We start from the raw sequence: 25,322 nt of genomic DNA, 5'->3' as shown, positions 1-25,322 counted from the left end.
GGTGTACGTAGGAAGCTACAGAGCCAGCGGAGAAGAGGAGGAGAGATGGATAGCGAGAGAGAGAGAGAAAAGGCATCTCAAGATAGAAGGCCCAGTGTCTCCTATAACTTACTCTCACAGGGGGCAAGCCGTCAGTCACTTTAGCCACATCCCACTGGCCCAGGACACCTCTGGCGCAGTGTGGGAGGCGTGCATACAGGGTGTGAATTCCAGGAGTTGGGGTCACGGCGGCTATGCAGCCAGCCACCACACACTTCACGCGTCAAACAACAAAGATTTATTCTCTCACAATCCAGGAGGTTGCCACTGTCCTGATGTCCTGCCTTGGCGAGTGGCAGCCTCAGTCCAACCTTCCGGTGCTTCCTCTGAGTCTCTGGGTCCTCTTCTTACAAGGACACTAGTCACAGGAGAATTTAGCCCACCCTAATGCAGCCTGACCCTGTGGCAACCATCCGTAAAGACCCCATCCTCAAGGAAGGCCACAGGCTGAGGTCCAGGAAGGACATGAACTCAGGAAGGACACTATTCATTTGGTACAGCAGCCCTCTTGGGAGCTGATCCCAGGTCTTGGGCTTCCAGGGACTGTGGGCCGTTCCAGCTCAAAGCACAGGATTTTTAAAATTATTATTATCATTATTGTTGTTGTTGTGATGATGATATGATGATGATGACGATGATGATGATGGTACCAGGGATTGAACTCAGGGGCACTTAACTACTGAGCCACATCTCCAGCCCTTTTTTACTATGTTCTTTAGAGACAGGGTTTCACTGGTTTGCAGAGGGCCTCACTAAGTTGCTGAGGCTGACTTTGATTTTTTAAAAAGTTTTTATTATATAGGGTTTTTGTTATTGTTGTTGTTTTTTCATTTGTTCTGTTTGTCTTTTGTCTGGGGTATTTCCTGTGACTCCCTTACTCTGGAGACTCCAGCCACACAAGCCCATCGCATCCTCTTCTTGGTGCTTTGCTGGGGAGGTTTCTGCCCCTGCGTCTGCCCCCCAGAGCAGCGGGCTCAACTCAGCTTGAGGCTGAGGACAGTCAGAAATGGTGTCTTTTCCAGTTCCTCAATCTCCCTCTTAGCTTCTTTTTTATAATGACAATTGGAACCCATCCTCATGATAGAAAAATTAGGAAACAGATTAAAAATAAAAATAGACAGAAAAGTCACCTATAGCGCCACCACCCAGAACCTGCTGCTACTGACGTACCTTCCAGGGAGGTTTGATTCAGAAATATATACTTAGGTATTTCTTTTAAACTCAAAAGAAATTGCAAGAGCTCTGACTTTGTAATATGCTCTTCACAACATGCTGTAAACATCTTTCCATGGGAGGAGAGAACAGCACTGGAGGTTTTCTTTGTATCTTGGGTTTCTAAAAGAGATGGCATGCCCATCTCCTGTCTTCTGAGGTGAAGCTGCTTCCCCAGTGACACCCTCCCAGGCCCTCCCATGCCCAGGGCCAGAGGAAGAGGGCAGAGACGGAAGAGGCAGACCATGGCAGGAATGGGGAGGGGCTGGACCGGCAGGGGATCGTGGTCCATCTACCTGTGGCCACCTCCCTCTCCTGCAGCCCGGGGGGTGACAGGACCTCAGTGGGCACCTGGGCGCTGAGTCAGGCACCTTTAAGCATGAAGGAATCCCACTCAGTAATTTTATGCTGCTCCCGGTTTATCCCACGAGGTGTTTTAAGGTTCCACAGTAGGACCACCCCATGGGCAATGAATGTGGGTACTGATCCCCAAACTGAGAAGACTTTACACAAACTGGGACCAGAAGAAGGGAGCTCGGCTGGGTGTCCTGAGTTCTGAGAGCAGGGATGGTCCCCCTCACCCCTGCCCCCGCTGGAGCTGGCACTGCCCCGGGAGTTGTGGGGGCGCGTGGCCCTAATCACAGGGCTGGAAGTAGAAGTCCGTAATGGGGGCGTCCCAGGGGGTGTCCCAAGCAGCGTCCTCGGGGATCTGGGTGAGCCTCACAGGCTGGTCAGCCTCGGGCGCTGTGCAGAGGAACCAGCCTGGGTAGGCGGCTGACTCAAAGCTGGAGGTGAGTCCCATGTCCCTCCGGTAGAAGGTGAAGCTCTTGGACTCCTTGGCGCTGCGGTAGAGCTCCATGATGTTCACGGGCTGCCAACAGAGGGGCAGGGGTGAGGGGTAGCGGTAAGGGGCAGGGGTGGGGGCAGCAGTGAGGGGCAGGGGCGGACAGTGGGAGGCCCAGGCTAGGCAGAGCCCTTGGGGAGCAAGCAGAGCCACAACCAGCAGCAACTTTCAGGGTCCCTAAGGTGCCCAGAGGCAGTGCCCAGCCTCAGAACTGGCCAGCTTAGTCTCCAGATGGTGAGGACGCGGGACAGGGCTCACCTCCAGTTTCAGTGTTGGTTCCTTCTCTGTCCCACACGACAGGCACTGACTCCCTCCCTGGACACCCAGGATGACTGGAGACAGACTGGCATCCAGTGACCGATTGGGGACAACACTGATCTCCTCACCTGTGGGCAAGAGTCAAGGTACGGGCCTTTGGGGGCCTTTGTTTCCCTCTCCCTGATCTTGGACTCTGGGAGCAGGGCCAGCATGAGGCCTCCTGTCCTCACGCTGGGCAGAAGGGGAATCTTTCAGCAGTTGTCACAGGGAGAAGGCCACCCTCCTGCCACTGTCCCAGAGTGGACATCAAGGCACAGAAGCACCTGGTGCCACCTGACACTGCAGCCCCCACATTTAGAGCTGTCTCCAACACCAAGAGACCCTCCCTAGTACCTCCTTTGATGCCCAGGCCTCCGTTCTGAGCCCTGTCTTTATGAGCCTCCCAGAAGAGGACTAGCTCCCCCTGCACCCCCCACCCCATGCACACACACACAATGCTCACACACACAGCAGCACACATGTGCACACTACAGCAGAGGGGCCCACTGGCTCCAGTGACCCTTACGAGTGCCCAGGTGGACAGGTGTGCACTGTCAGAGAAGATCCGCCACAGCATGTGGGTAAGCACGAGGCCACACAGTGTTCCCTGCTGCTGAGGTCTGCAGGCCTGCTGGGAAGCCTCCTCGGGTGCCTCCCGCAGAGGGACACGGACGGGGACCACTCAGGTCCTGCTCTACACCAACCTTTAATGACCTTCCCCTCGTGTAGCCCTCCGGCCAGAAGCTGGTTGTTGTGCAGATAGAGCACTTTCAGGGCTGAGTCCTTCATTCTGAAACGTGGGGAAGGAGGAGGCCGTGAGGAGCGGGTCTCCTGCAGCTTGCCCTGGCCCAGAGTCCCCCAGTCTGAGCATCTTGCTGCCCTCTCTTCCAACAATGCTGGGTACCACAGCCCAGCCTTCCCCCAGGCCTGCTGGGCTCCTACCTTACCAGGAGGATGACCCCAGGCCCCCACCTGAGTCTCACCCTACCCAATCTTTCCTATCCACAGTCCCCACATGGTCTCTCAGAGAGAAGTGACTGCAGCTGCCGTCCATGCTGCTGAGCCACAGGGACACATCACCTACTCTCTCTGGGCCTGAGTCTCCTCATTGCTAAAGATGGGTTAGATAGCACCCAGGTCTCTTCCTGATTAAAATCTGTATCTTCGGGCATTATTGAAGACTTCAGTGGACATTTACTTCCACTTGGCCATGTATTCCTGAGTGAGGATTTTCTCCAAATTTAAAATTGATTTATTTTACTTCTCTTAGTTATTGCTTGTATATGAGTTGATTGGTTTTCTGATATACTGTGAGGTGAAAGATGTACTCTGAAGCAGGTTTCTGCAGATATTAACTGGGGAAAAGTCTGCAGTGTAAACATTGGCTGCATGTTTGACCTAACATGATTAAACAAGCTCCATTACTTAGTAAGATCCAAAGTCACTGGCATGCTGAGTGGCACCGAGAGCTCTTACCAGGACAGGGAAGGCACCACTTGCCGCATGTACTTGATCAGAGAGCTCGAATGTACAAAGAACCCCATGGGACTGAGGCCCATAGAACACACCTTGAAACGCGCTAGCCAGTCGTCCCCCAAGTGCCCAGGCTGCTGGTCCCACAGACGCCGAAATCCACAAGGCTCAAGGCCCCAACACAGACTGGCGTAGTGTTTGCATAGAAGCATCACACATCTTCTGCCATACCATGAATCATCTCTAGATGACTTACAATACCTACCATCATGCAAATGTATGCAAACACTGTCATACTGCATTGTTTAGAGAATAATGACAAGAAGATCATCTGCACATGTTCACCGCAGATGCGATTTATACATACATATATATATATATTTTTTTAACTCCACAGTTGATTGATTCTGTGGTTGTGGAAACCAAGGATATGGAGGGCCAGTCAGACGAGACTCACGTCAGAGAGGGCTGCTCTCCCCCTTCACTGTGAAGTTCACACACAGCTGAGTTTCTGGGTCAGTACACACTTGTGGGTGGGCAGACCTCTGGAGATTGTTTTGGTTCTATTCCCCCCACCCCCAGGGCTGCAGGGAGGTGGTGGCTGGAGTGACATTAACTCATGGCGTGGGGAGCAGAGCAGAGCTCGGAGGGGGGCTCCTGGCTCCCATCTTCCCCGTACATGGACCAGGCTGCAGCCCTGGCCCCGTGGTTACTTGTCCCCTGAGGTGGGCTGCCAGGTCCTGTCCCAGTCTGAAAGGCTGGAAGAAGGGCAGGGGCAGCGACTGTTGGCCCTGACTCTCAGCCGCCTGTCCTCCGCTGGGAGCCCCGGCTGGGGCAGCAGGCCCTTCCCGCCCTCACAAGGCTGGACAGGTCCACCCAGATCGCACTCCTCTCGGAGGCCCACACACTCACCGGAAGCACAGCGCCCCGCTCAGGACCATCTTGAATTCCTCGATGTGCAGATTCCCCTATTTTGAAACAAACAGCAAAAAAAAAAAATTAGGTGCAGACAAAGGCTGAGGGCTGTCAGGGGCCCGGGGAGCAAGCAAGCTCTTGAGCCTCCCAGCGGGTAACCACATCCGCTGGGCCAGGGCTTCTGGAGCTGGGGTCAGGAGAGCCTGTCCTGCCAGCACCCAGAGGACACCTCGGTGGCTCCTTTCCCTTGGCGGGAGCCTGCGGAGTCTTCGGCTCCTCGAGGATGCTCCGGCTTTTTAAGTGCATACTTGATTATTTATGCACTCCTCCCGGGTCGCTGGGAGGAGACTGAAACTGCAAGCCAGGGAGGAGCAGGGTGATGTGACACCCTGGAGCCTCCTGAAGCACCTGCTGCTCGCCCAGCCTGGGAAAGGGAGTTTCTGGAGACAGCCTCCCCACAGCTCTGAGCCGGGCTCTTGGGGCTCTGAGGAGCACACAGAAAAGCAGCTTCTGCCGTGCTTGTCCCTCCCTCCCCTCCCCGCCTTCCTTTGCCAGGCCCATGGAGACACCGGCCATGGGGAATTCCTACTGGGGGAGCATGTAGTAGGCTACAGGTTCACTGCAGAAAAACCTGAAAATCCAGAAGAGCAAACCAGGAGAAGAACGTGAATGCTTCCGTGAATGCACCATCAAAAATCCCGTGAGGACACTCTTCCTCCCCCACGTCACTGCAGACAGCTGTCACTGCAGACAGCTGTCCTGCTGCAGCATCAGAGGCCACTCTCAACCTGCAGCTCTCTGGGGCACCACAGCAGACTCGTTTCCCACACTAACATGAATAATGACTTCCTAGGTTTGAACAGCTGTGCAAAAATTCCTAAGGGTCTTTTATCATTCATTTATTCCAGCCCATTAATATTGGTCCTTAATTTGTTGGGTTGTATTGGTTCATTTTTGCTATTGAGCGCTACGTTGTGACAAACATCTATGATTCCACAGTTGATCTTTCTTAAATATCTCATTGACAAAAAAAAAATCATGATTGTGAATCCATTAATATGCTTTTAAGACTCTCCGTGATGGCTCTGAATTAACGCCCGTCAGTGCAGAACAATTTAACAACATCTTGACCACCATCAGTAACTATTGATTGTAAAAGCATGAATTTTAAAGAAACCGTATTCAAACATGTGGGACAAAAAAAAAATCCTTAAAGGGTTTAAAAATAAATATCGGGTTGATTGAAAGACAGAAAATAACCCCTTATTCACATAAGACTACCAATGTGATAAATAGCATTCAGAAAAATAAATTTAACGTAGATGCTGCTTATGCAAAATCATTAAATGCACTATAAATTGGCCAGATAGAAACGACTCAGAAATTATTGCCAATTACAAGAACAAATTCCAGAGTTAAGCTATTGACAAAGTGGTTTTCAAAAAATAGGCTCTTGTCTGCAAAGTGATCGTAGAGGTGGACACAGTTTCCCCTAAATGCCAGGGTGCCACTCTCAACAGTGAATCAGCGGACACCTGGCTGGCTAATAGAGCTCCTTCAAGTTCTGCCCATTCAGAAGGGAGCATGCATGTGGCTGGCCCTGCAGGGACGCAGCGAGCTGGCTGGGTCACCGGGGGTGCCTCTACCAGCTCTGTCTATTACAGAACGTGCTGAAATGAGAATCCAGATAGGAGGAATGAATGGACAACGCACCAATGAGCTCACGTGTGGTGCACGCTTGTGAGCCCAGTAGCTCGGAGGCTGAGGCAGCAGGAGGATTGCAAGTTCAAGGCCAGCCTCAGCAACTTCATGAGACCATATCTCAAAATAAAAAAAATAAAAAGGGCTGGGGATGTGGCACTTGGAGATATATCTATATCTCTATCTATCTATCTATCTATCTATATCCCTAAGCTTGAAAATAAGACAAAATGACCACAGTGTGGGCTTTCACATTGTCAAACAGACCCCCCAAACAGTTAGTTCCCTCAGAAATGTGTCCTTGGTTGTCTCACAAATTGGTATTGGTTGGCTCCCAGTGCATCCCTAGGGTCTGAACGCCCCACCACTGATTGGATTAAGGCTCTCATAACCCAGTGATTTCACCTCTAAGCCTTCTTGCATTTTGGGGGTCACATCCAAACCATAATAGTGCTATTTTTTACTATAAAATGCCCTATGCTGCCTTGGGACTCTACAGAGTTCTCACCAGGAACAAAGATCTCACCAGATGCAGCTGCCAATCTTGAACCTCCCAGTCTTCAGAACTGTGAGCCAAAAACAAAACAAACAAATAAACAAAACCTCTTTCTCTCACAAATTACCCAGTCTCAGGTATTTTGTTTCAGCAACAGAAATCAAACTGAGACACAGATTCTCTAAAGTTAGATGTGAACTAGGAGAAGATTGATAAATTCCAACTTATTTTTGTCTGGTTAAAAAAAAGAAATTCAAAGGCAGTAATTTTTAAAAATTGTAACTTAGCCAGCCTATTCCAGCATTTCTTTGCCAATGAATACTAAAGACCTTTGTTCCTTGAGCCATCCTTAGATAATCAGTTTTATCATTGTGATTCCCTCACATATTAATAGTAAACCGTTGACTCCTACTCACTGCATATGTGTATGAGAGTCAATTTTTGAATTAAGAGAATTTAAACTTTGTCTCTTTTGACAACGTGAAAGCCCACACTGTGATCATTTTGTCTTATTTTCAAGGGTGGTGCTACTTTGCCCTGACCTCACAGCTTCCGTGCGGGATTTTTGAAGCTTGTTATAGGGTACTAATCCTATAACAGGCAGCAGCACTTCACGCCTTCCCTTCAGTGTGGCCTGCCCTTGGTCACTTGCTCCTGATGAATGTGTTACCTGGTGGGAAGGGACAGTGTATCGCATTTGAGCTAGGTCACCTTGCTCATGGCTCACCCAGTGGAAGCCAGTGGCCATGGGATGGACCTCAAGCAGCCCTGAGGGACCTGTGTGGGGAGGAACAAGGCCTTGTGACAGCACCCTGGGAGGGAGCCTTCTGAGGCGCAGATCCTCCACCCACACAGGCCTAGCATGCTGCAGCCCCTGCTGACCCCCCACCTGCACATGGGAGGACCCCGCCTGGCTGGTCCTCCCACTCCCAGGCCATGGGAAACCATAGGCGTTTCTCATTTTCAGCTGCTGGGGTTGGAGTCGTGTTAAGCACTGACAGCTTCCTGCAGCACCTGCCCCCGAGCTTCATGGTCAGTGGGGACCCTCCCTTCCCAGCAAACTCCTCGCTTCCTCATGGGGACCGTGTCCCGGGGCGACTCATCACCACATGTGTGAGATGTCAGTGCCCCTGGCGGAGGTGGAGGGGAGGACAGTCGGTCAGTGTATTCTCCCTGGGAGTTTGTAGGCTCACACGGCTCACCATCCCAGGCGGGAAGCTCTCGTTAGGGAGCCCGATTTAATAATGATTAAAATGACCATATCCTTCAGTGCTCACCTTGTCCCTGGAATCACGTTTAGGGGCCTCCTGAATTTTTTCATTATACACTTATCTAACTACTGATCTGCTAACCACTATCATTTCTGTTATTCGGAAGGGGAATCAGGCATAGAAAGACTAACTACATCGCCTGATGGTTGACCACTAATTAGGATTAGAGTCAGACCCAAGTCCAGGAAACCTAGTTCAGAACTATTGGCCCCACGGCACTCAGGGTGACCCTTTTGCTACCTGAGTCAGTCCTGTCACTCCTCTGTCCCCACACCTCTGTGAGTAAAAGGCCAGTCTCCAAAGGCCCATGCCACTGGACTCCCATGGACTCTCAGCCTCCTCCTTCCCCACTAAGGGGACCAGGAGCCAGGTAGACCTCTTGCTCTTCTTGAACAAGATGACATGGTCCTCCTGGGGCCCCTCGCTCTTCCTCTACAAGCCAGCGTGGCCCTTCTCAGGGACCTTCCCACGGGCTCCGCTCCCCACCCGGAAGCTGGCGTTGTCCCCACCTCCTGAGGCCTCTGCTGCGACACCCCTCTCAGCGAGGCCATGTTCTCCCCTTTGTGCGTCCCTCCCCTGCTCCCACGCCCCCCACTGTGCCTCACTTCTTTCCGTGGGGCTCATCACTTAGCAGACTGTGTAATCCACCCAATGTGCCCTGCGTGGTATCTACTGCCCGCTCTCGGTGGTGCCAGGTGCACAGGATGTCTTAGTGAATAGATGCTCAGTTGTCCCCATCCACGTTTAAGAAGCCAAGGAGCTGATGACTATTTTTATCTCCGTTGTTTTTATTATGATGATTTCATTTCCCAGAAAGTATTGATGCTTGTGAACCCTCCTTTTTTTTCCTGGAACAGTTAAGACCATGGGTTGGCAAAGATGGGCCTGTGGACCAAGACCAGCCCACTGCTTGGTTTATAAATAAAGTTAGTGGGAGCACAGCCTGATGTCTATGCCACTTTTGCACGGTGATGTCTATGGCAGAGACTGTGTTTACTCCACAGCCTTTTATAGAAAGAGTTGGCTGAGCTCTGGTCAAGACTGTGTGGGTTCGAGTCTTACATCTGTTGCTGACTAGCATGTACATTTGGTCAAGTTACTTAAGCTTTTAGCTTTTGAGTTTTCATTTATAAAAAGGGAATAAAATTCTGCTATTGTTATGAGGACTAAATGAGTTAATATACATGAAGTGTTTAGGACAGTGCCAGCACATAGTAGGTGCTTACATGTCAACTTTATCATCATTACCACCATCACCATCACCACCATCATCATTTTCACCATTACCCACATTACCACTATCTTCACCATCATCTTCATCACCACCACCTTCATCACTATCATCTTCATCACCACCACCTTTATCACCATCTTCATCACCGCCACCATCATCACCACCATCATCCTCATCACCACCATCACCACCATCTTCATCACCACCATCATCACTACCATCTGCATCACCACCATCATCACCACCATCTTCATCACCACTATCATCACCACCATCATCACCACCATCATCACCACCACTATCATCACCACCATCTTCATCACCACCATCATCACCACCACCTTCATCACCACCATCACCACCATCTTCATTTCCAGCATCATCACCACCACTATCATCACCACCATCATCACCACCACCATCATCACCACCACCATCTTCATCACCACCATCATCACCACCACCTTCATCACCACCACCACCATCTTCATCACCACCATCATCACCATCACCATCTTCATCACCACCATCATCACCACCACCATCTTCATCACCACCATCATCACCACCACCATCTTCATCACCACCATCTTCATCACCACCATCACCACCATCTTCATTTCCAGCATCATCACCACCACTATCATCACCACCATCATCACCACCACCATCATCACCACCACCATCTTCATCACCACCATCATCACCACCACCTTCATCACCACCACCACCATCTTCATCACCACCAGCATCACCACCATCTTCATGACCTGGGAAGTTTATTTCACCACTCTGATTTGAGGATTTGACCCACTTGTTTCTGATTCCCTGTGAAGAGGACAGTAACAGCCCTATCCCTGGGGTGTCGTGAGGCCTGCATGAGGCGAGGCTGTGCCGAGCCAGCTCAGTCACCCATGTGCTGTGTGCTCTGTGCCTTCAGCAGTCCCCGCCTCCCTCCCTCTCCTGGGTACAGTGAACACCAAGTGCACACTGGCGGAAGCCCACGGCGGCTCAAGACCCAGTGCTTCATCACATGTGCCTGTGCCTCATCCCCAGAGAGGGAAAATGCCAGACTCCATCGCTGCAGGGTTTGCTGTGGGGTCTTAGTGTCTAACAAGGACAGTTAACTTCTGCTACACATTCACCCTGTCAAAATAAATGTCGCTTTCGTCCCCTCTTGTTGTGACATCAGTCCCACGGGGTTAGTACAACTTATATTCCTATTTAAACTGACTGAGGCCAAGGAGGCTTGGAGAGGGTGAGCGACTCACCCGAGACCACAGAACCAGCAGGAGGTAGCCGGTACTCTGGCAGTTCAGTCCAGGCCAGGAAACCCCAGTGCCCCTGTGAAACACAAAGGGCATCTTGCTTACAGATGCAAGGAACAGAGGGCGGAGCTAGAGCAGGGACCTCCCTTCAGGACTCTCTTTCCATGAAGGACCAAGGGGCCACTGGAAAAGAGCTGGCCCAGGGTGGCCCAGAGCAGCCCATACTGAGATGGGGACTCCTCACTCACTGGGGTGACCTTGATAGCACAGAGCACCCAGGAGGGCCTCGCTGGGCACCAGAGATGGTGGCCATGTGCAGAACACCTCTGGGAGCCAGCCGCAGAAGTGGGCCTCCAGTTACAGCCTGACTCTGCAGCCACATCACAGGGTGACCCTGGGGTCCACAGAAGGGGCAGGGCCACCTTGGCTACTAAGACATTTGAGGACCACAAAATGCCACGAGGTCAGAGAGGCTGGGCCAGGTCAAGGCACTGTGGCCGGTGCTGGGCAGGGGCCCCGCTTTGCTGCCCTTTTTTGTCTCCACCTTGTTGTGTTGTCCTGTGGCACCTTTCAGCACCCGGGGGGACGCTGGAGCGGGGGTGGAGGAGTAGAAATTTCTACTGGGGGAATAGAAATGGCCAGTTCTGCAGGGAGAGCGGGTGGCAACCAGGAGGCAGGTGGGGCCCCATGCACGTCACACCCACCGGCAGGTTCTCCTGACTGAGTCACCAGGGGCAGGTCCAGAGCCACCGGCAACCTCCTTACCTGAGATCCAGCTGAGGACCTCCAGAGCCTTCCCAGGTGCCTGCCTCATCTGAACCTCGAGGCTCCAGAGCCTGACCCCCTCCCCTGGGGTGTTTGGGTGGCCACTGATGGAGGGGACGAACATGACATTGGAAATAAGTCCAAATGGGAGAGAGCCAAGGGTCTGGAGGGTGAGGGCTGGCTCTGCTGGCCGCTGGGGCACCGGGAGGGACCACACAGGAAGGCAGTCCCCATCACCTGGACCAGAGGACACACAGGCTTCCCATGTCTCCACCTCCCTCCACAGGTATCTGGTCAGCTCGCCCAGCGAGCCTCCTAGCAGACGCAGTCGCAAACAAGCCTGGGCACTGCAGCTGCTCCCAGAGGACCCAGGGGGCTCTGCTTCCCTAGGCTCCATCTGGGGGCATGGCACCAAGGGGATCACCCTCTTTCAAAAGTGCCTCAAAAACGGGATTGTTTTTGTAAACTAGGCTCGTCTCTTTATTATACAGGTCTCTGTACATCTGTCTTTTTTGATAGATTTTTAGTTATCATTTTTAATTACAGGGAAATATTCGTAAGATGAAAGTTACCATTTTAACCACATTTACATGAACTGCTCAGGGGCGTCATTCAGACCATTGAGCAATCCCCACCAGCCCTCGCAGGAACGCTTTCCACCTTGCAAAACTGAAACTCTGTGCTTAGTAAACAATGACTCCCACTGCCCCCGCCAGGCCCTGGCCACCACCCTCCTTCCCATCTCCATGACTTTGACTCACCTGGGTATCAAGTGGAAACTCACAGCACGCGTCCTGATTTGTGGCTGGCTTATTTCACTTAATGTTCTTGGGTTGTGGCTTATATCCGGACTCCAATTCCTTTCCAAGGGTGAGTAATATTCCAATGTGTATATATGCCCCATTTTCTTCATCCTTTCAGCAGTCAGTGAATACTCTGGGGTTGCTTCCACCCTCTCACTACAGAGAATAATGCAGCTATTGCCTGTGGGTATGCAAGCAACTTTTCAGGTCTCTGTGTTTAATTCTTTCTAGTGTACGCCCACAGGTGGACGTGCTGGGTCATGTGGGACTCCTCTTGCTGTTGCCACTGGGGTGTTGTCATTGAGCCCCAGGTGCTCACAGCATTGTCCAGCTCTTCTGTCCTGTACCTTCTGGAGACCTGAGTCTGCCTACTTTTCAATCAGTTATGAAGGAAAGACTACTGAATGCCCCAACAAAAATTGGAGACGTGTCTACTCCTCCTGTTGGTGCCATCTATTTGGGGCTTGGAAGCTCTGTTGTCAGGAGCACCTGCATAGAAGATCCTTTATGTGTTTTGGGTCCCTTTATCATTAGGAATGTTCCTCTTCATTCCTGCTAACCTTCCTGGACTTTAAATCTGCTTTGGCTGACATCCATGCAACTCCAGCTGTCTTCTGTTTAGTGTTTGCATGGGACATCTTTCTCCACCTCCTTACCTTTAAACTATCATTGTGTTTATAACTATGTAATTAAATATTGTATACTCAGATCTTGTGTTTTTTAATCCAATCTGGAAAGCACAGTCTTTTAACTGGTATTTTTGCATCATTTACATGTAAGTGCTGATATGGTTAGATTACTATCTATCATTCTACTGCTTTCTATTTATTCCATGTGTTCTGTATTTCTTTTATCCTCTTCTTCCTTCTCCCGAGTTAAAATATTTTGATTCCACTTTACCTATTATATTGTCTTATTATTTATACCTTTAAATAATTTTTTGCTTACCCTAGGGCTTGCGTGTCCTTAATGCATAAGACTAACTTCCAATAACACAACACCACCTTATGGTAAAATAAGGGTGTACAACAGTATGTTTCCAATTCCTCCTTCCCACTCTTTATGATATGGTTGTGACTATCCCTAAAGCTAAGGATGAAAACTTTTCAAAGAATTAGAGAGAACAATACCTGTTCCCACGGCTGGCCTGGAAAGACTCATAATTCACAAGGCCTTGGGTTCAATATGCAGAAGGACCTGCTTAAGCAATGGAAAGTAGTTAGATCCAGACGAAATGCTTCTCTGGTTCTACCTCTCCGATCTCAGTATCATGCTCCAAAGGATCAAAACCTTTCCAAGTGCCTCAGTTGCACCAAAGTATAAAAATGGAGTTCATTCATAGTGATATACAAACACTCAGCACCCTTGGGGAAATGGCTGAATTGGGGCTGGGGCAGGAAGCGCATCAGAGTGGCCTGTGACACTTGTCATGACAGAAAGTAAAGAAATACCTTAAAAAATAAAAAGGAAAGAAATCTGCACTGACTCGGTAGATCGAAGGCAGGCAGGAAGTAGATGAAAAACTTCAAGGCCCAAATCAAAGCAATCTGGGAGAACTAGTGGGGTCCTGTGGGGCAAAGCAGGGGAGGCAGAGGGGCTGAGTGTGGGAGGCGGGCGTGGGATCCTGTGGGTGCCAAGAGCCACGCCAGAGCTCCAGTTACTACACTGGGTACAAAGTGGAGCCACCAGGGGCTCTGAGCAGGGAGGGTGTGACTGTGTTCCTGTCTCCAATCCCGCTCACTGCTTGGTGGACACTTAATTCCAGGGAGGTAAGAAAGACGCAGGGATAACATTTGGGGTTATTGCAATGCTCCAAGGAAGAGACGTAATGGGGAATTCAGAGAGTAGAAGCTTCACTACTCATTGGAGCTTCACTACTCATTTTGGTACACGGGGTGATACTGGTGTTGAGAATCAGGTCCCAGACTCGTTCCCCGGTGTTAAAGACTGAACACCCAAGAAACACGGATGCAAGAGCAAGAGGTTTTATTTAAAGGTAGAACAGAAAGAAAGACACAGACTTCTCCGCGGGGGAGGGGGGGTCCGAAGCTGGTGCCAGAGGGAGTGGGGTGTCTTGACCTTTTTATAGATTATTTTAGATTCCCTTTGTTCTCATGCACCCTCCTCCCATACTGCCTGGGTGACTCAAAGGTGGAGTAATCCAAGGGCTGAACAAGCCACCCAGGGGTACAGGCAGGAAGGGAACCACCCAGGGACTACTCATAACAGCTCCTTGCAGGGAGGAACAGTTCCCCGGAGGCAGGTAACCTTGGCAACAGGTGGAGGAGGGAAGTGCTCTGAAGGTATTAGCATTTTAATTTCCTCTAGATTCAGCCCGCATCCCATCTTCCTGACTCAATCATTCTTTACATACACTAACTGTCCTTTTGTCTCCCTGGCCTCACAAGGAATAGGAATTTTTTCGTGTTTCGGGCTGAGCAGCAATGTTATGTTTCAGGGGTGATGAGTTCCTTACATTGCCCCCGCTGAGGCTGCATCTGATTGTTGATTCAGAGTTAAGGAACCGCTGGCCTTCAAGACCACTCCTGCCGTGTCAGAGCTGGGGCCTTCCAGGAAACTGAGGCAATGCAAAGACCACCAGCCCTTCAACCACGATTCATGGGACCAAGTCAGAAAGATTTCAGACATGTCACTCCGAGTGACAGGCATGAGCTTATGGAAGGGATAAGAAGAGGGAAGGAGGATATCTCAAGGGGGAAAGTGGGTCCTCTCAGAGAAGAGAGGGACAACCTCCCTCTCCTGCTCTTCAGTTTTATTAGCAATCCCAGAGAATTTTCTAGAAAGTCCTGCCCAGGTCCACCTCCTGACATTTGACTGACGATGGGGTGACATCAGACTTTTCAAGTCCCCACTGCAGTAATTCTAAGTCCCCTTTGCCCATGCTGACCAGTTCTAATTGAATTTTTAATCATTTTTACAGATATCATGGTTAGGAAGAGCTGTCCTTATCTTCCAGGATCTGGTCCATGAAAATGGTCTTAAAAAATCTTTCCCTTCTTGGGCTCCTCTTATCAACGTTATTTCCTGCCTGCATTTCCTTACTGATAACGGGTAGTTTGCTGAGGAATGAGGCATACCCTCCCCACTTAAGCCAGGAAGGGCTACAGGTAAATTGCTTTTAGGCAAAGAAAGCATGTGGGTCAGCACAGTGAGATCATTTTATAGAATTTTTCTCTTACCCTTGTATTCCCACCATCCTCATCTGTCTGTCCCCTAACACTACCACGTGAGCCTCCTCCCCTGGACACACATCAGGTCCTCAGTATCCAAAGCTAAACACAGGACCACCTTTTTCTCAGCTAGCACAGTAAGCAGAGGACCAAGACCCCAAGGAAGCACGTCACGTAGTGCCTAAGGACCCAGAGACTGGCTTCCACCTTGCTAGGTGTCTCTGGACGTGTGACTCGGGGCCTCTGTTTTCTTATACAAGAAATAAAGATTAATGGCCCCTAAGGGTTATTAAGAGGATTAAAAGATTAACCAGGTAAAGCTCTTAACACTCAGTAACAGCATAAGCTTTTGATATTTCTACAAGTGTGGCATATTTGGTGTGTAAATCCCCTGAGCGGAGGCTGTGATTTGCCAGGTTGGATGTGGCCTCATGCCACTGGTGCGTCAAGGGGGCCACACCCCTGCCTCCAAGGCTGTCTAGAAAGTTGCTCTCCTCCCTCAGTCCAGCGTCCAGCCCCTGCCTGTCTCCTCGCTCTTGTTTCCTGGTGTCTCTTCTGCTCATATTTCTCAAGGAGCCCAGACCTGACACACCCGTGTTGCTTCCCTGCCACTCATCCAAAGCCTCCCAGGACCTCTGTGCCAGCCCCGCTCCCTTACCAAAGTGGGACACCCAGGACCAGAAGGTAAGACTCCCTCCTTGCTCAGTAGAAAGCCTGGAGGTCCTGACCCGGCTTCCTCTGCCCTTAAACACAGCTGGAGCCGTGACTTTGAATCCAGGATCAAGAATACCTCTGGGCAAAAGCAACTTCTGCTGCTCAGAAGCCAGGTGTGGGGAACCTTCTCTCATAGCTTTGGCTATCTGGAGATGCCCATGGGCTCCCTGGCCCAGGCACAGAATGCTGGAGGACCTGGTGCCATGTTTAAGAGAGTGGTTGCTGATTTGCTTGTTCACTGTTTAGGGGTAACTGTGGAGTCAGGCCCTGAGGATCTCGAGGCAGGGAACGTTGAGAAAAACTGGTTCTCATTTTGAAGAGTCTGTGATCCTCAGGGAACTGTCCTGGGGCCCTAACCAGAAGCAGATGTCCCTTGAGAGTCAAAATGCCTAATGTGGCCGTGGATGGCCACAGGCAGGATCCTTGGAGATTCCTCTTTGAAAAAGAGCAGAGGAAGGTGGGGGCCAAGAGGCTTGCTGGCTGCCAGTCACTCAGGAGGGTTCATCTTAAACATGGCGGAGGAGGCTGCTCAGCAGCTGTGGGAGGCCTGGGCTGAAGACAAGACATGCTCTCTTCCTTCCTCTCGACCAAGGGCCTCGCTGCACATAAGATGTCCAGGTGATGTTCTGGACCCTCCTAATGCTCCCATGTGTGATGACAGAGTCCCCAGGCATTGCAGCCTGGGCAATCAGTGTTGCCCCAGACACCAAGGGAATGGAGCTTCCATTCAGGGTCTGCTGGCCTCAAAATATGCTCTTCCCTTCCTTCCTTTCAAATATGTATGTGAGACAGGGACTCGGGGAAGCTCTCTCTAAAGAACTTTGACCACGTTCCAGGTGCTGAAGAAGAAGCGGCGACATGTCTTCCTCCTCTCCTCCTCGCCTTGAGCAGCCGCAGACAGGCAGCTGTCCACCACCTCACACGCCCGTCCCCAACACCAGCAGCTCCGAAGACCCCATGTTCACCCCGGAGCGTAAGTGGAGAGCCAGAAACCACCCAGCCCCACCAGAGATAGGGTGCAAGGACCCTGAGTCATTGGCTCAGCTGTAAATGTTATCTGCTTGGCTAAAATCTCAGAAATCTGCAGTAGAAAATCTCTTTTCTTACTGTCTCTGTTCCGAATTGCTTGTTTATTTTAACTAAGAGGGTAAAAGGGGAAAGAAACCAATGTAATGATGACCAATTAAGTAGTTTTTGTTTCTATAACTACCCAGAGACTTTACCCATCAGGAAAAAATAGCCCCAGGAAAAAAAGGGGAAGCAAATCTTTAAAATCTCTTGGCCCCATGAATGTGCTGAGATCCTTTCTGATGCTTTGATCCACAAACTGGTCCCACCTCATTTCCCTTTTCTTTCTCCCTCTTCTCAGAACAGTCAGCCTGTCTCGAGAACCCAGAAGCCAGTATTATCAGGGTGCAGTTGGGGTCCCAACGTTAGCAATAACAGTGCCTGTGTTCTGTGATTCTGTCTTCCGGCAGTTCAGGATAGGCCCATATTCTACACCATTCGTGACTCCCAACAGATGGTGTGGGTCCTGAGTGGAGATGTTTTAATAGCAGCTCCTTCAAGCAACAATGTGCAGCCTGGTAAGTGATATCAGAAAATCCACAGTTGCTCTGGCCGGGGCCAAGAGCACGAGTTCCATGAAGTGGGCTCTGGTCCTCACCAACTTCTGGGCATCAGCCCAACGTCCAGAGGAAGGGCAGGAAAGAGCAAGATGGTCACCTTCCATAAAAGGAAACCCATACCTAGAAGCAGGGGTGTAGGGATTGGCAGCTTTCTTACCTGAAGAATCCACCTTCAGGTTACTGGGGGACTGTCCTTTCAGGTATGGCTGAACTTGGATTTTCTCTCCTCTAAATTCCAGCCATCACTCCCTCTGTCAAACTTCCCCATCTTTCCATTACACACTTCTCTAACTTGGCATCATCTCTTCTAATAATGGGGGCATGTTCCCTCCTTCCACCCAAAGCCAGCCCCTCTCGGCTTCTTTCCCTTTCTGCAGGACTTCTGCGTTGGATGGAGTTCCTCTCTCAGCGGGTACCCCACCTGTGTCCCCTGCGTCATCTCTACTGCTGCTGACAGACACACTCCAGTCTTAACACCTGCTCTTGATCCTTGCTGTCTCTTCCTGTTGCTGTCCCATTGCCCTGTGCCCTTCAGAGGCTGATTTCCCTGGAGAGTTGCCCACACAGCTTGCCTGCACCTCACTTCCTTTTCACATTTGCAGCAAAACAATCTGACTTCTACACTGCTCTCTTCTCTCCCCTAAGGTCCCTCTTTCCAAGTGCATCTTCAAATGCCAAATCCCAAGGGCACCCTTCTCAGCTGTCCTGCTGTGGAGCAGTGCCGGTTACTCTCCACCCTCCACCTTCTTCTTCCGCAAGAACGCTCCTGGGACTGAGGTCCACTGGCTCCTCTTCTGGGTTCATCTTTATGACTCAACTTTCTCCCAGAAACCTCCAAATCATGGGGTTCTTCAGGGCCCCATCTGCAACCCTGCAGGCCCTGTGAAGGGGTGGGGAGCAGGTCCTGTGGTTGGGTACATGGCTTCTCCTCTCATCACCTGACATTTGTGCTCCTGGCACACATCTCTCCGAACGATCTTCTCTGGCATCTCTAACTTCACATGCCCTGGGGTGGAACTGCAGAGACCTGTCTTCTCAAAACGGATGATGGCCCCCACTAGGGGCACTGCCCGCTGCTCTACTGGCTTGGGCCAGGAACACAGGAGGCATCTGGATGCCTGACCTCACACCTCCTCCATCCACCAGCGAGACCACTGAGTCTGTATTTCTAAGTCAGTATCATCTCCAGCTGGGACTGGCACCCCGCCCCCGCCCTCCTTCCCACTTCATTCATGGAACCTCCAATCCATTCTCCGCAGAGCCTCAGGAGGGACCTTCTTATGTGTAGAACTGAGCAGAAAGGACTTTCCTTTCCCTGTGAGCCCTTCTTCCAAGCCCCGATTTCTCTCTCTTCACTTAGTGGCCTTCCCTGAACTTTAAGGAGCATTCTTAGAAATCCCACACAACATCTCCACTTCTGGCTCATGGTTCACAACCTAAGTGTGTGGCCACATTTATCTGCCAGAGGGGTAGGAAATCTTATTTTTTATTTGGGGAAGCTCTGTGCCCTGGTGAACAATTAGGGTTCTCATATTCAGGAATAAAAAGGAAATGAGTTTCAGAAAAGCGACAAAGGGACCTGCCATGGCTAATGGGGGGAGCCATCTGGGGAAGTCCCTGACAGTCCCCGTTAGCCTCCTGAGTGTGAGGCCAGAGGCCCAGACTCCCCTCTGTTCGAGGCCTGACCCTTCTCCATTCTTCCTGTGTTTCCAGTCACTGTCACCTTGATAGCCTGCAGGGACACAGAATTACACGATGAAGAGAAAGGCAACCTGGTTTTCCTGGGAATCAAGGGCAAAGACCTCAGCTTCTGCTGTGCGGAAGTTGAGGGTCAGCCCACGCTGCAGCTGAAGGTGAGTCGTGCAGTCGATGAGGGAAGCATAGCAAGTGGGCTTTTATCTTAACGGGTGACAGTGAAAAAATATTCCTGCAATCCTGGGTTGTCCCACGCAAGGAAGGAAATCTGACCTGGCTGGTCCCCACGTCCGTCAGTGGTGCCATTGGAGGGGGGGTACCACACTCAGGTCCATGCACAGCATGGCTCCTCGGAAAGCCAGAGGATGCACACAGCGATGTTCCTGAAAAGACAGGGGAAGTGGCTTCTCTGTTCTCCGTCCTGATTTGCTACCCCCTAGGAGCCCCCAAGGGAATGGGAGGCTCCCACTTCAACAGACTATCACATTGACAAGTGGAGGGAGAGGGTTCATCTGGATTTCTGACAGTGTTTGTTTATATCCATGTACCCAAAGGAAGATCAGTAGGTACAAAGCCTCTGCTCATGATGGGAAGTGTAATGTCTGAATCGACGGGGAGGTTGGGACTCCAAAGAGTGCCCAGGTCTGCAGATGAAGGCACCCCGGGAGCTTCAGGGAAGAGAGCATGCCAATCCCTGTTACAGAGAAGACAGCACCTGTGTTGCAGAGCCAGGCTCCTGGAACCTGCTAGGTCCATGCCCTGACAGCCTGGTCCTACCGGACACCCCAGTGCTGGGAACTGACCCTGGGGAGCTCTATCACTGAGCCACATCCCCAGCCCTTTTTAAAATTTTTCATTTTGAGACAGGGCCTCACTAAGTTGCTGAGGCTGGGCTCAAACCTGCATTCCTCCTTCCTCGGCCTCCCAAGTTACTAGGATGATAGGCCACCATGCCCTGTATCCCTAGCCTCCGACCCTCCCTCCTGTGCACAGAGTGCTGAGTTAGCTTAGCTCCCCACTGCAATCCTCCTCACTAATGAGCCTCTTTCTCACCCCCAGGAGGTCAGTATCATGGAACTGTACAGGGAGAACAAAGCTCGGACGCCATTTCTCTTCTTCCACAGCCTGGAGGGCTCCACCTCTGCCTTTCAGTCGGCCTCCCACCCCGGCTGGTTCATAGCCACGTCCTCCACAGCCAAGCAGCCCGTGACGCTCACCCGGGAGAGGGGCCTCGCTAACACAAACTTTTATTTAGGTCGTGAGAATTAAATCCAGCCTGGTCGGAGGGTGACAGATTTCAGGATAGACTATGAAGCTGTCAGAGAATCCTTCTGCTTGAAAATACAGTGCCATCTGACCAGGTCACCATCCCCTACGAGGTCATCCACAGTTCAGCCCATCCGTGGCCCACCTCATTCTGTCCCCCCTCAAACCTCTGCCCCTCTGTGCATCCACTTCTTCCCCATGTCCCTCGCCTGAGCACTGTCCCCACAGGAACCCTCAGAATCGCTTTTTATTCTTTCTTGGTCTCGACCCACTGTCCATTCAGCTGCCACATCCAGCTAAGTCAACCCCACATGCTTCTCACGTGACACCCTCCACCCTCTTCCTTCTGCCAATCATGGCCCGTCAATAAATGCCATAAGTAAATCCCATCAATAAAAGAACGCCATGTATTGATTTGGGGCATGTTTATTTAATACATCATATAATATAAACATTCTGTTTATGCTATAAGTGTTGTCATAATATTAACATTACATCATATAAACATTTAATATAAACATACTATTCATATAACATGTTTACATTATAAACATTATGTTATAATATAAACATCATAATGTTTATAATCTCAAAAGATACATTGAAAAGATGAGATGAAAACGTATCTTGATAAGCATGATGGATTCATAATCTAATTGGTTAATAATTCAATACACAGTGTATAGTTTGGCAGTGATTAATTATTAACCATGATGAAATTAAATTAATCCACATTTCAGAGAATTATTCATATCAGTTACAATTTCTTCCAGGCAACTTCTCAGAGCTAATTGTACTGTCTTTTTTTTTTCTTTCTAAAGCAGTTAGAAATAGAAGAACATATTAATATTTCCTTATTATCTCCTGGAATTGCAGTGGTCTTTTTCAATTCACAGCTTCTCTTGAGGGATAGTTTCAAGCCCGTTGTTCATTTTGTGAGACTCCTGTAGGTACAGCCTGCACATTCTCTACCAGAGCACATTTAGGGTGCCGTGTTCTGGAACATGCACCACACAGACATCCTTCAGCGTGACAAACCCGCCTCCCTCAGAAGGCCAGGCCCTCTCTGCCCAGGAAGCGCAGAGGTATCGGGTCTTGCGACGTATGCCCACTGCTGAGTTCAGTGTCCCAGCCAGGCAAGCTGGGTCCCCTACCCTGTCTTCCGGCATCACCTCCTGTTGCTTCCCTGCCAGGGGCTGTTCCAGAGACTTCTGAGCCCCCCTCTCGTCCTGTTAGCCTCCCTTTTGCTGTGAAAAGATTGGCTCTTCCAGCATTTCATGGCAGCCCCAGTGAGCAGCTCTCCCTGAGCCAGGGCTCCTGGGACACCCCGGGAGGACACTGGCAGGAATCTGCCTGGCGCTCACACAGGCATAAACCTAGAAGTGGGAGGGACCACAGGGACCTCTTGACCCATGGGGGTGGGAGCAGCTGCCCTCCCTCACCAGGACAGTTCTGAGTGGCACGGCAGGGCTGGACTCGAGACCCACCCCTGCAGAGGCTTCCCCCATTTCCTGCTCAACTCCCAGGCCCCTCTCTGGGCCCTGGACTCACCTTTGGTCACTCTGCGTACAAACCCTTGTCTCAGGCTCTGCTTTCTGATGAGACCGATTCTATCAAAGCCAGACCTCTCTGCTCACCACCGGCATGTTGCACTCCTCACCTCTGTGCCCCTGTGTGTGCCTGGAACACATCTGCAGCCCATCTGCCACTGTGTACCCCACCTCCCCCAGCTTCTCAATAGCCCAAATCTGCTTGCAAGGCTTAGAGGCCTCTCACCTTCCCCACGTCACTTCCTTTTGTGTTAAATCACATTTTTGCCTTTTCATGGGACAATTTCTTTCGTTGGACTTTGTGCTATTCTTGCCTCGGAATAACAGTTTCTACTACTATTGAAATAAATGAATCCTCCTTGCATGCCGTGAGGTCTGTGATAGCATCTGCCCGCTGATAGGGAAGCATGTCGGGCAGGATCCTGAATTGCAAAAGCAGAAGCAGCCATCGGCTTCGAGGAACATCTGAGGGACTGAGATTCCCTCAAAGAACATGCAGTGGGGAAGCACAGAGAGGTTCTTGGGGCTTGCCTCTTCTGTTCCTCCTCCTTTCCCCCACACCAGTGAGACCCAGGGACTGTGAGGTGGCTGGGACATCCACTTGGGTGTGCTGCAGAAACGAAGCACAGCCCAGAGCGTCCCCCAAGGTTGCCAGCCAGTGTCCACAGCCTGCCTCTCAGAGGGCTCAGCACATGAGAGTGTGCACTTTTCCCAAGCCCCAGCCCACGCATGCCGGGCACCACTGCATGGGCACACAGGAGAAGAAGCCCACGGGATTCACGGCTGCAACTTTTTTCTCTGACTCAGTCAGGTCTCAGCACAGGAGGACCCCAAAGATGGCTTGAAAGACTCCTGACAGTGAAGTTGGGCACATAGTAGGCACAACTGCAGAGCATGTGAGCCTGTAAATAGTGAAATCTATGGGAAGAATGGCGGGTGGTGTTGGAAAACAGTGTCACAGGGATGTGCTTGTAAATGTTTGCTTCCCAGCAACTCCAGGGGCCCTGGACATGGGCAAGAGACAGGCACCCACACTGCCCCATGGCCTCCAAGAGAGGGGCAAAGACACAGTGGTGGCAGGAGGGAGAAGAGGAAGAGGACGTGGAACCACAGAGGAGTCAGCATATCCCCTCCCTGGGTTAAGGTGTGTGATGCTCTTTGCTTGAACCTAAGCTAAGAATCAAAGGAGGAAGCCCAGGAAGAGGGATTTCTGTTCTGTCGGTATCAGAAAGCACTTCCCAAACATTGTGATTCCACAGCTTAAGAATTTGGGCATCCTGCAGAAATGCCTCCTTTGCAGGGAGCTAGGTGAATCCCTTGTCCATCCGCAGCATGAAGAGAATCATGCCAACATCAACACACAGGAGAAGCAAAGACAGACAGCGGAGTAGGAACACTCTAGAATCATATCTCCTGTTCAGTCTCTGAAGCATGGGCTCCTGTCTGTCTTTCCTCCAGTCTATGATTGGATACAGAGAGTCCGCCTGAATCTCCCCCAGTCAGCAACCTGGATGCAGGTCCGAGTCCACTTCAAGTGCTCCGACCGTCCTTCGTTTCTCCTGCTCTTTCCTTCCCTCAAATCCAGTTCCCTTTATTCTTTGGAAGAGAAACTTTTCAAGAATCTACAAACTTAAAATTGAAAATCTTTGCCTCCTACTTAGTCAAGAAGTTTGTTTTTATTTTGTCTGTGACCTAATGTGAACGGGGAACAAGAAAACACCTACACTGCCAATGAGAACGAAATACAAACATGCCAAAGACAGACGGACGGATGGACCGACCGGGTGCTGAGTCCCTTACAAGCAGAAGGTTCCTGATTATGACAATAACACTGAGCAGTCGGCCTAGGCCATATGGTTGGGTGTGACTCTTGAAATAAGTGGACATTAAAAAATGCATAAATTTACCCAAGCATCACACTATGGCCCATAAAGACGTTCAACTACTATCCATTAATAAAAAAATTATGGCAGCGGAAAGTTGGTGGACCCAGCATGGAAACCCAGTCAGTTACTTCTTCCAAGGCAGGATCTCCCAGGCCGAGCAGAAAGGGGTGGCTCTGGTTAGGCCTCTTATCAGCAGCCACCAAGTGGCCACCCTGGGCACCCATTCTCTCACCCCTCTGCTGGTTATCTTGCCAGAGGAAGTCCAAGTCCAAGGACATGGCCAGGACCCCAGCCTTTGAGGCCCTCGGAGCCCCTGCTCACACTCCTGTCTTGACCTGCCATGTATTCCTCCCTCTTTAGGAAATGTTAATCATCAGCTGTCACTAATGAATTGGTGCATTTACTTTGTAAAAAAAAAAATAATAATAGAAACTTAAAACATATCAGATAAATCCAAATTCCTTTCCTCCAATCCTGGTTCCCCTCTCCCCACCCTAATGGTAATCATTGTTATGTGCTGGGATCCCTCTGATCTATTTCTCCACACATGGAATGTGGAAATACACAGGGTGGTTCTGTTGGTGCCTCTGTGCATGTATGTGTGTGTGCTCGCTCGAGTACATCTCCCTGATTGGTGTAACACCACCCTGTTTTTCTCTGTGCAATTTTGGGTTCAGCACCACAGCTGCCTAGAGGGCTCTCTCAGGATAGACCTCCTGTTTCTGCAGCAGCTGCCAGTCATTCCTTCCTAGATAGTTAGTTTCCATTTTCTGGGAGTTTCCCTTATAAATAATGTGGCAACAGAGGTCCCAGCGCCTGCCTCCCACACACACCCACGACTTTCCTTACAAGAGAGAGCAAGTTGCCTGACTGTGGAGCATGCACATTCTTTATTTTCAAGCCCTCCCTGTGTCCAGGACAACTCATTGTCGTTCCGACTTGCTCATCCCTGATTACTAATAAACCACCCACCCCTCAGCACACTGCCGTCGGACTCTGACTTCTGACTTCTCCACCCAAGCCTGTTCCCTGGAGCATCACAGTGACACCTCTGTTGCCTAATCCAGGACACGG

At 50.6% G+C, this 25,322-nt stretch overlaps 2 protein-coding genes across 2 annotated transcripts; one reads left to right on the top strand and one right to left on the bottom strand.

Annotated features, from left to right (window-relative positions):
* Positions 1–5,074, bottom strand: Il36rn (interleukin 36 receptor antagonist). Its single transcript, XM_046462858.2, has 4 exons — positions 4,778–5,074; positions 3,097–3,182; positions 2,354–2,481; positions 1–2,122 (listed from the first exon to the last, which is right to left on the bottom strand). The coding sequence occupies exons 1-4, from the start codon at positions 4,804–4,806 to the stop codon at positions 1,886–1,888; spliced, it is 480 nt and encodes a 159-aa protein (XP_046318814.2). The 5' UTR covers positions 4,807–5,074; the 3' UTR covers positions 1–1,885.
* A 10,926-nt stretch (positions 5,075–16,000) lies between these two features.
* Positions 16,001–21,226, top strand: LOC124105628 (interleukin-36 beta). The gene is made up of 5 exons (XM_046462849.2): positions 16,001–16,193; positions 17,060–17,196; positions 17,702–17,809; positions 19,565–19,704; positions 20,606–21,226. Exons 2-5 carry the CDS (start codon positions 17,082–17,084, stop codon positions 20,813–20,815), a joined length of 573 nt encoding a protein of 190 aa, XP_046318805.1. The 5' UTR covers positions 16,001–16,193; positions 17,060–17,081; the 3' UTR covers positions 20,816–21,226.
* The last annotated feature ends 4,096 nt before the right edge of the window (positions 21,227–25,322 follow it).

This window comes from Marmota monax, unplaced genomic scaffold (assembly GCF_021218885.2).
Source record: "Marmota monax isolate L192 unplaced genomic scaffold, Marmota_monax_Labrador192_F-V1.1 WCK01_AAM20220418_F8-fsc00245, whole genome shotgun sequence".
NCBI lineage: Eukaryota > Metazoa > Chordata > Mammalia > Rodentia > Sciuridae > Marmota > Marmota monax.
Note: the sequence above shows the minus strand (reverse complement) of the source record. Positions and strands in the feature narration are given on the sequence as shown.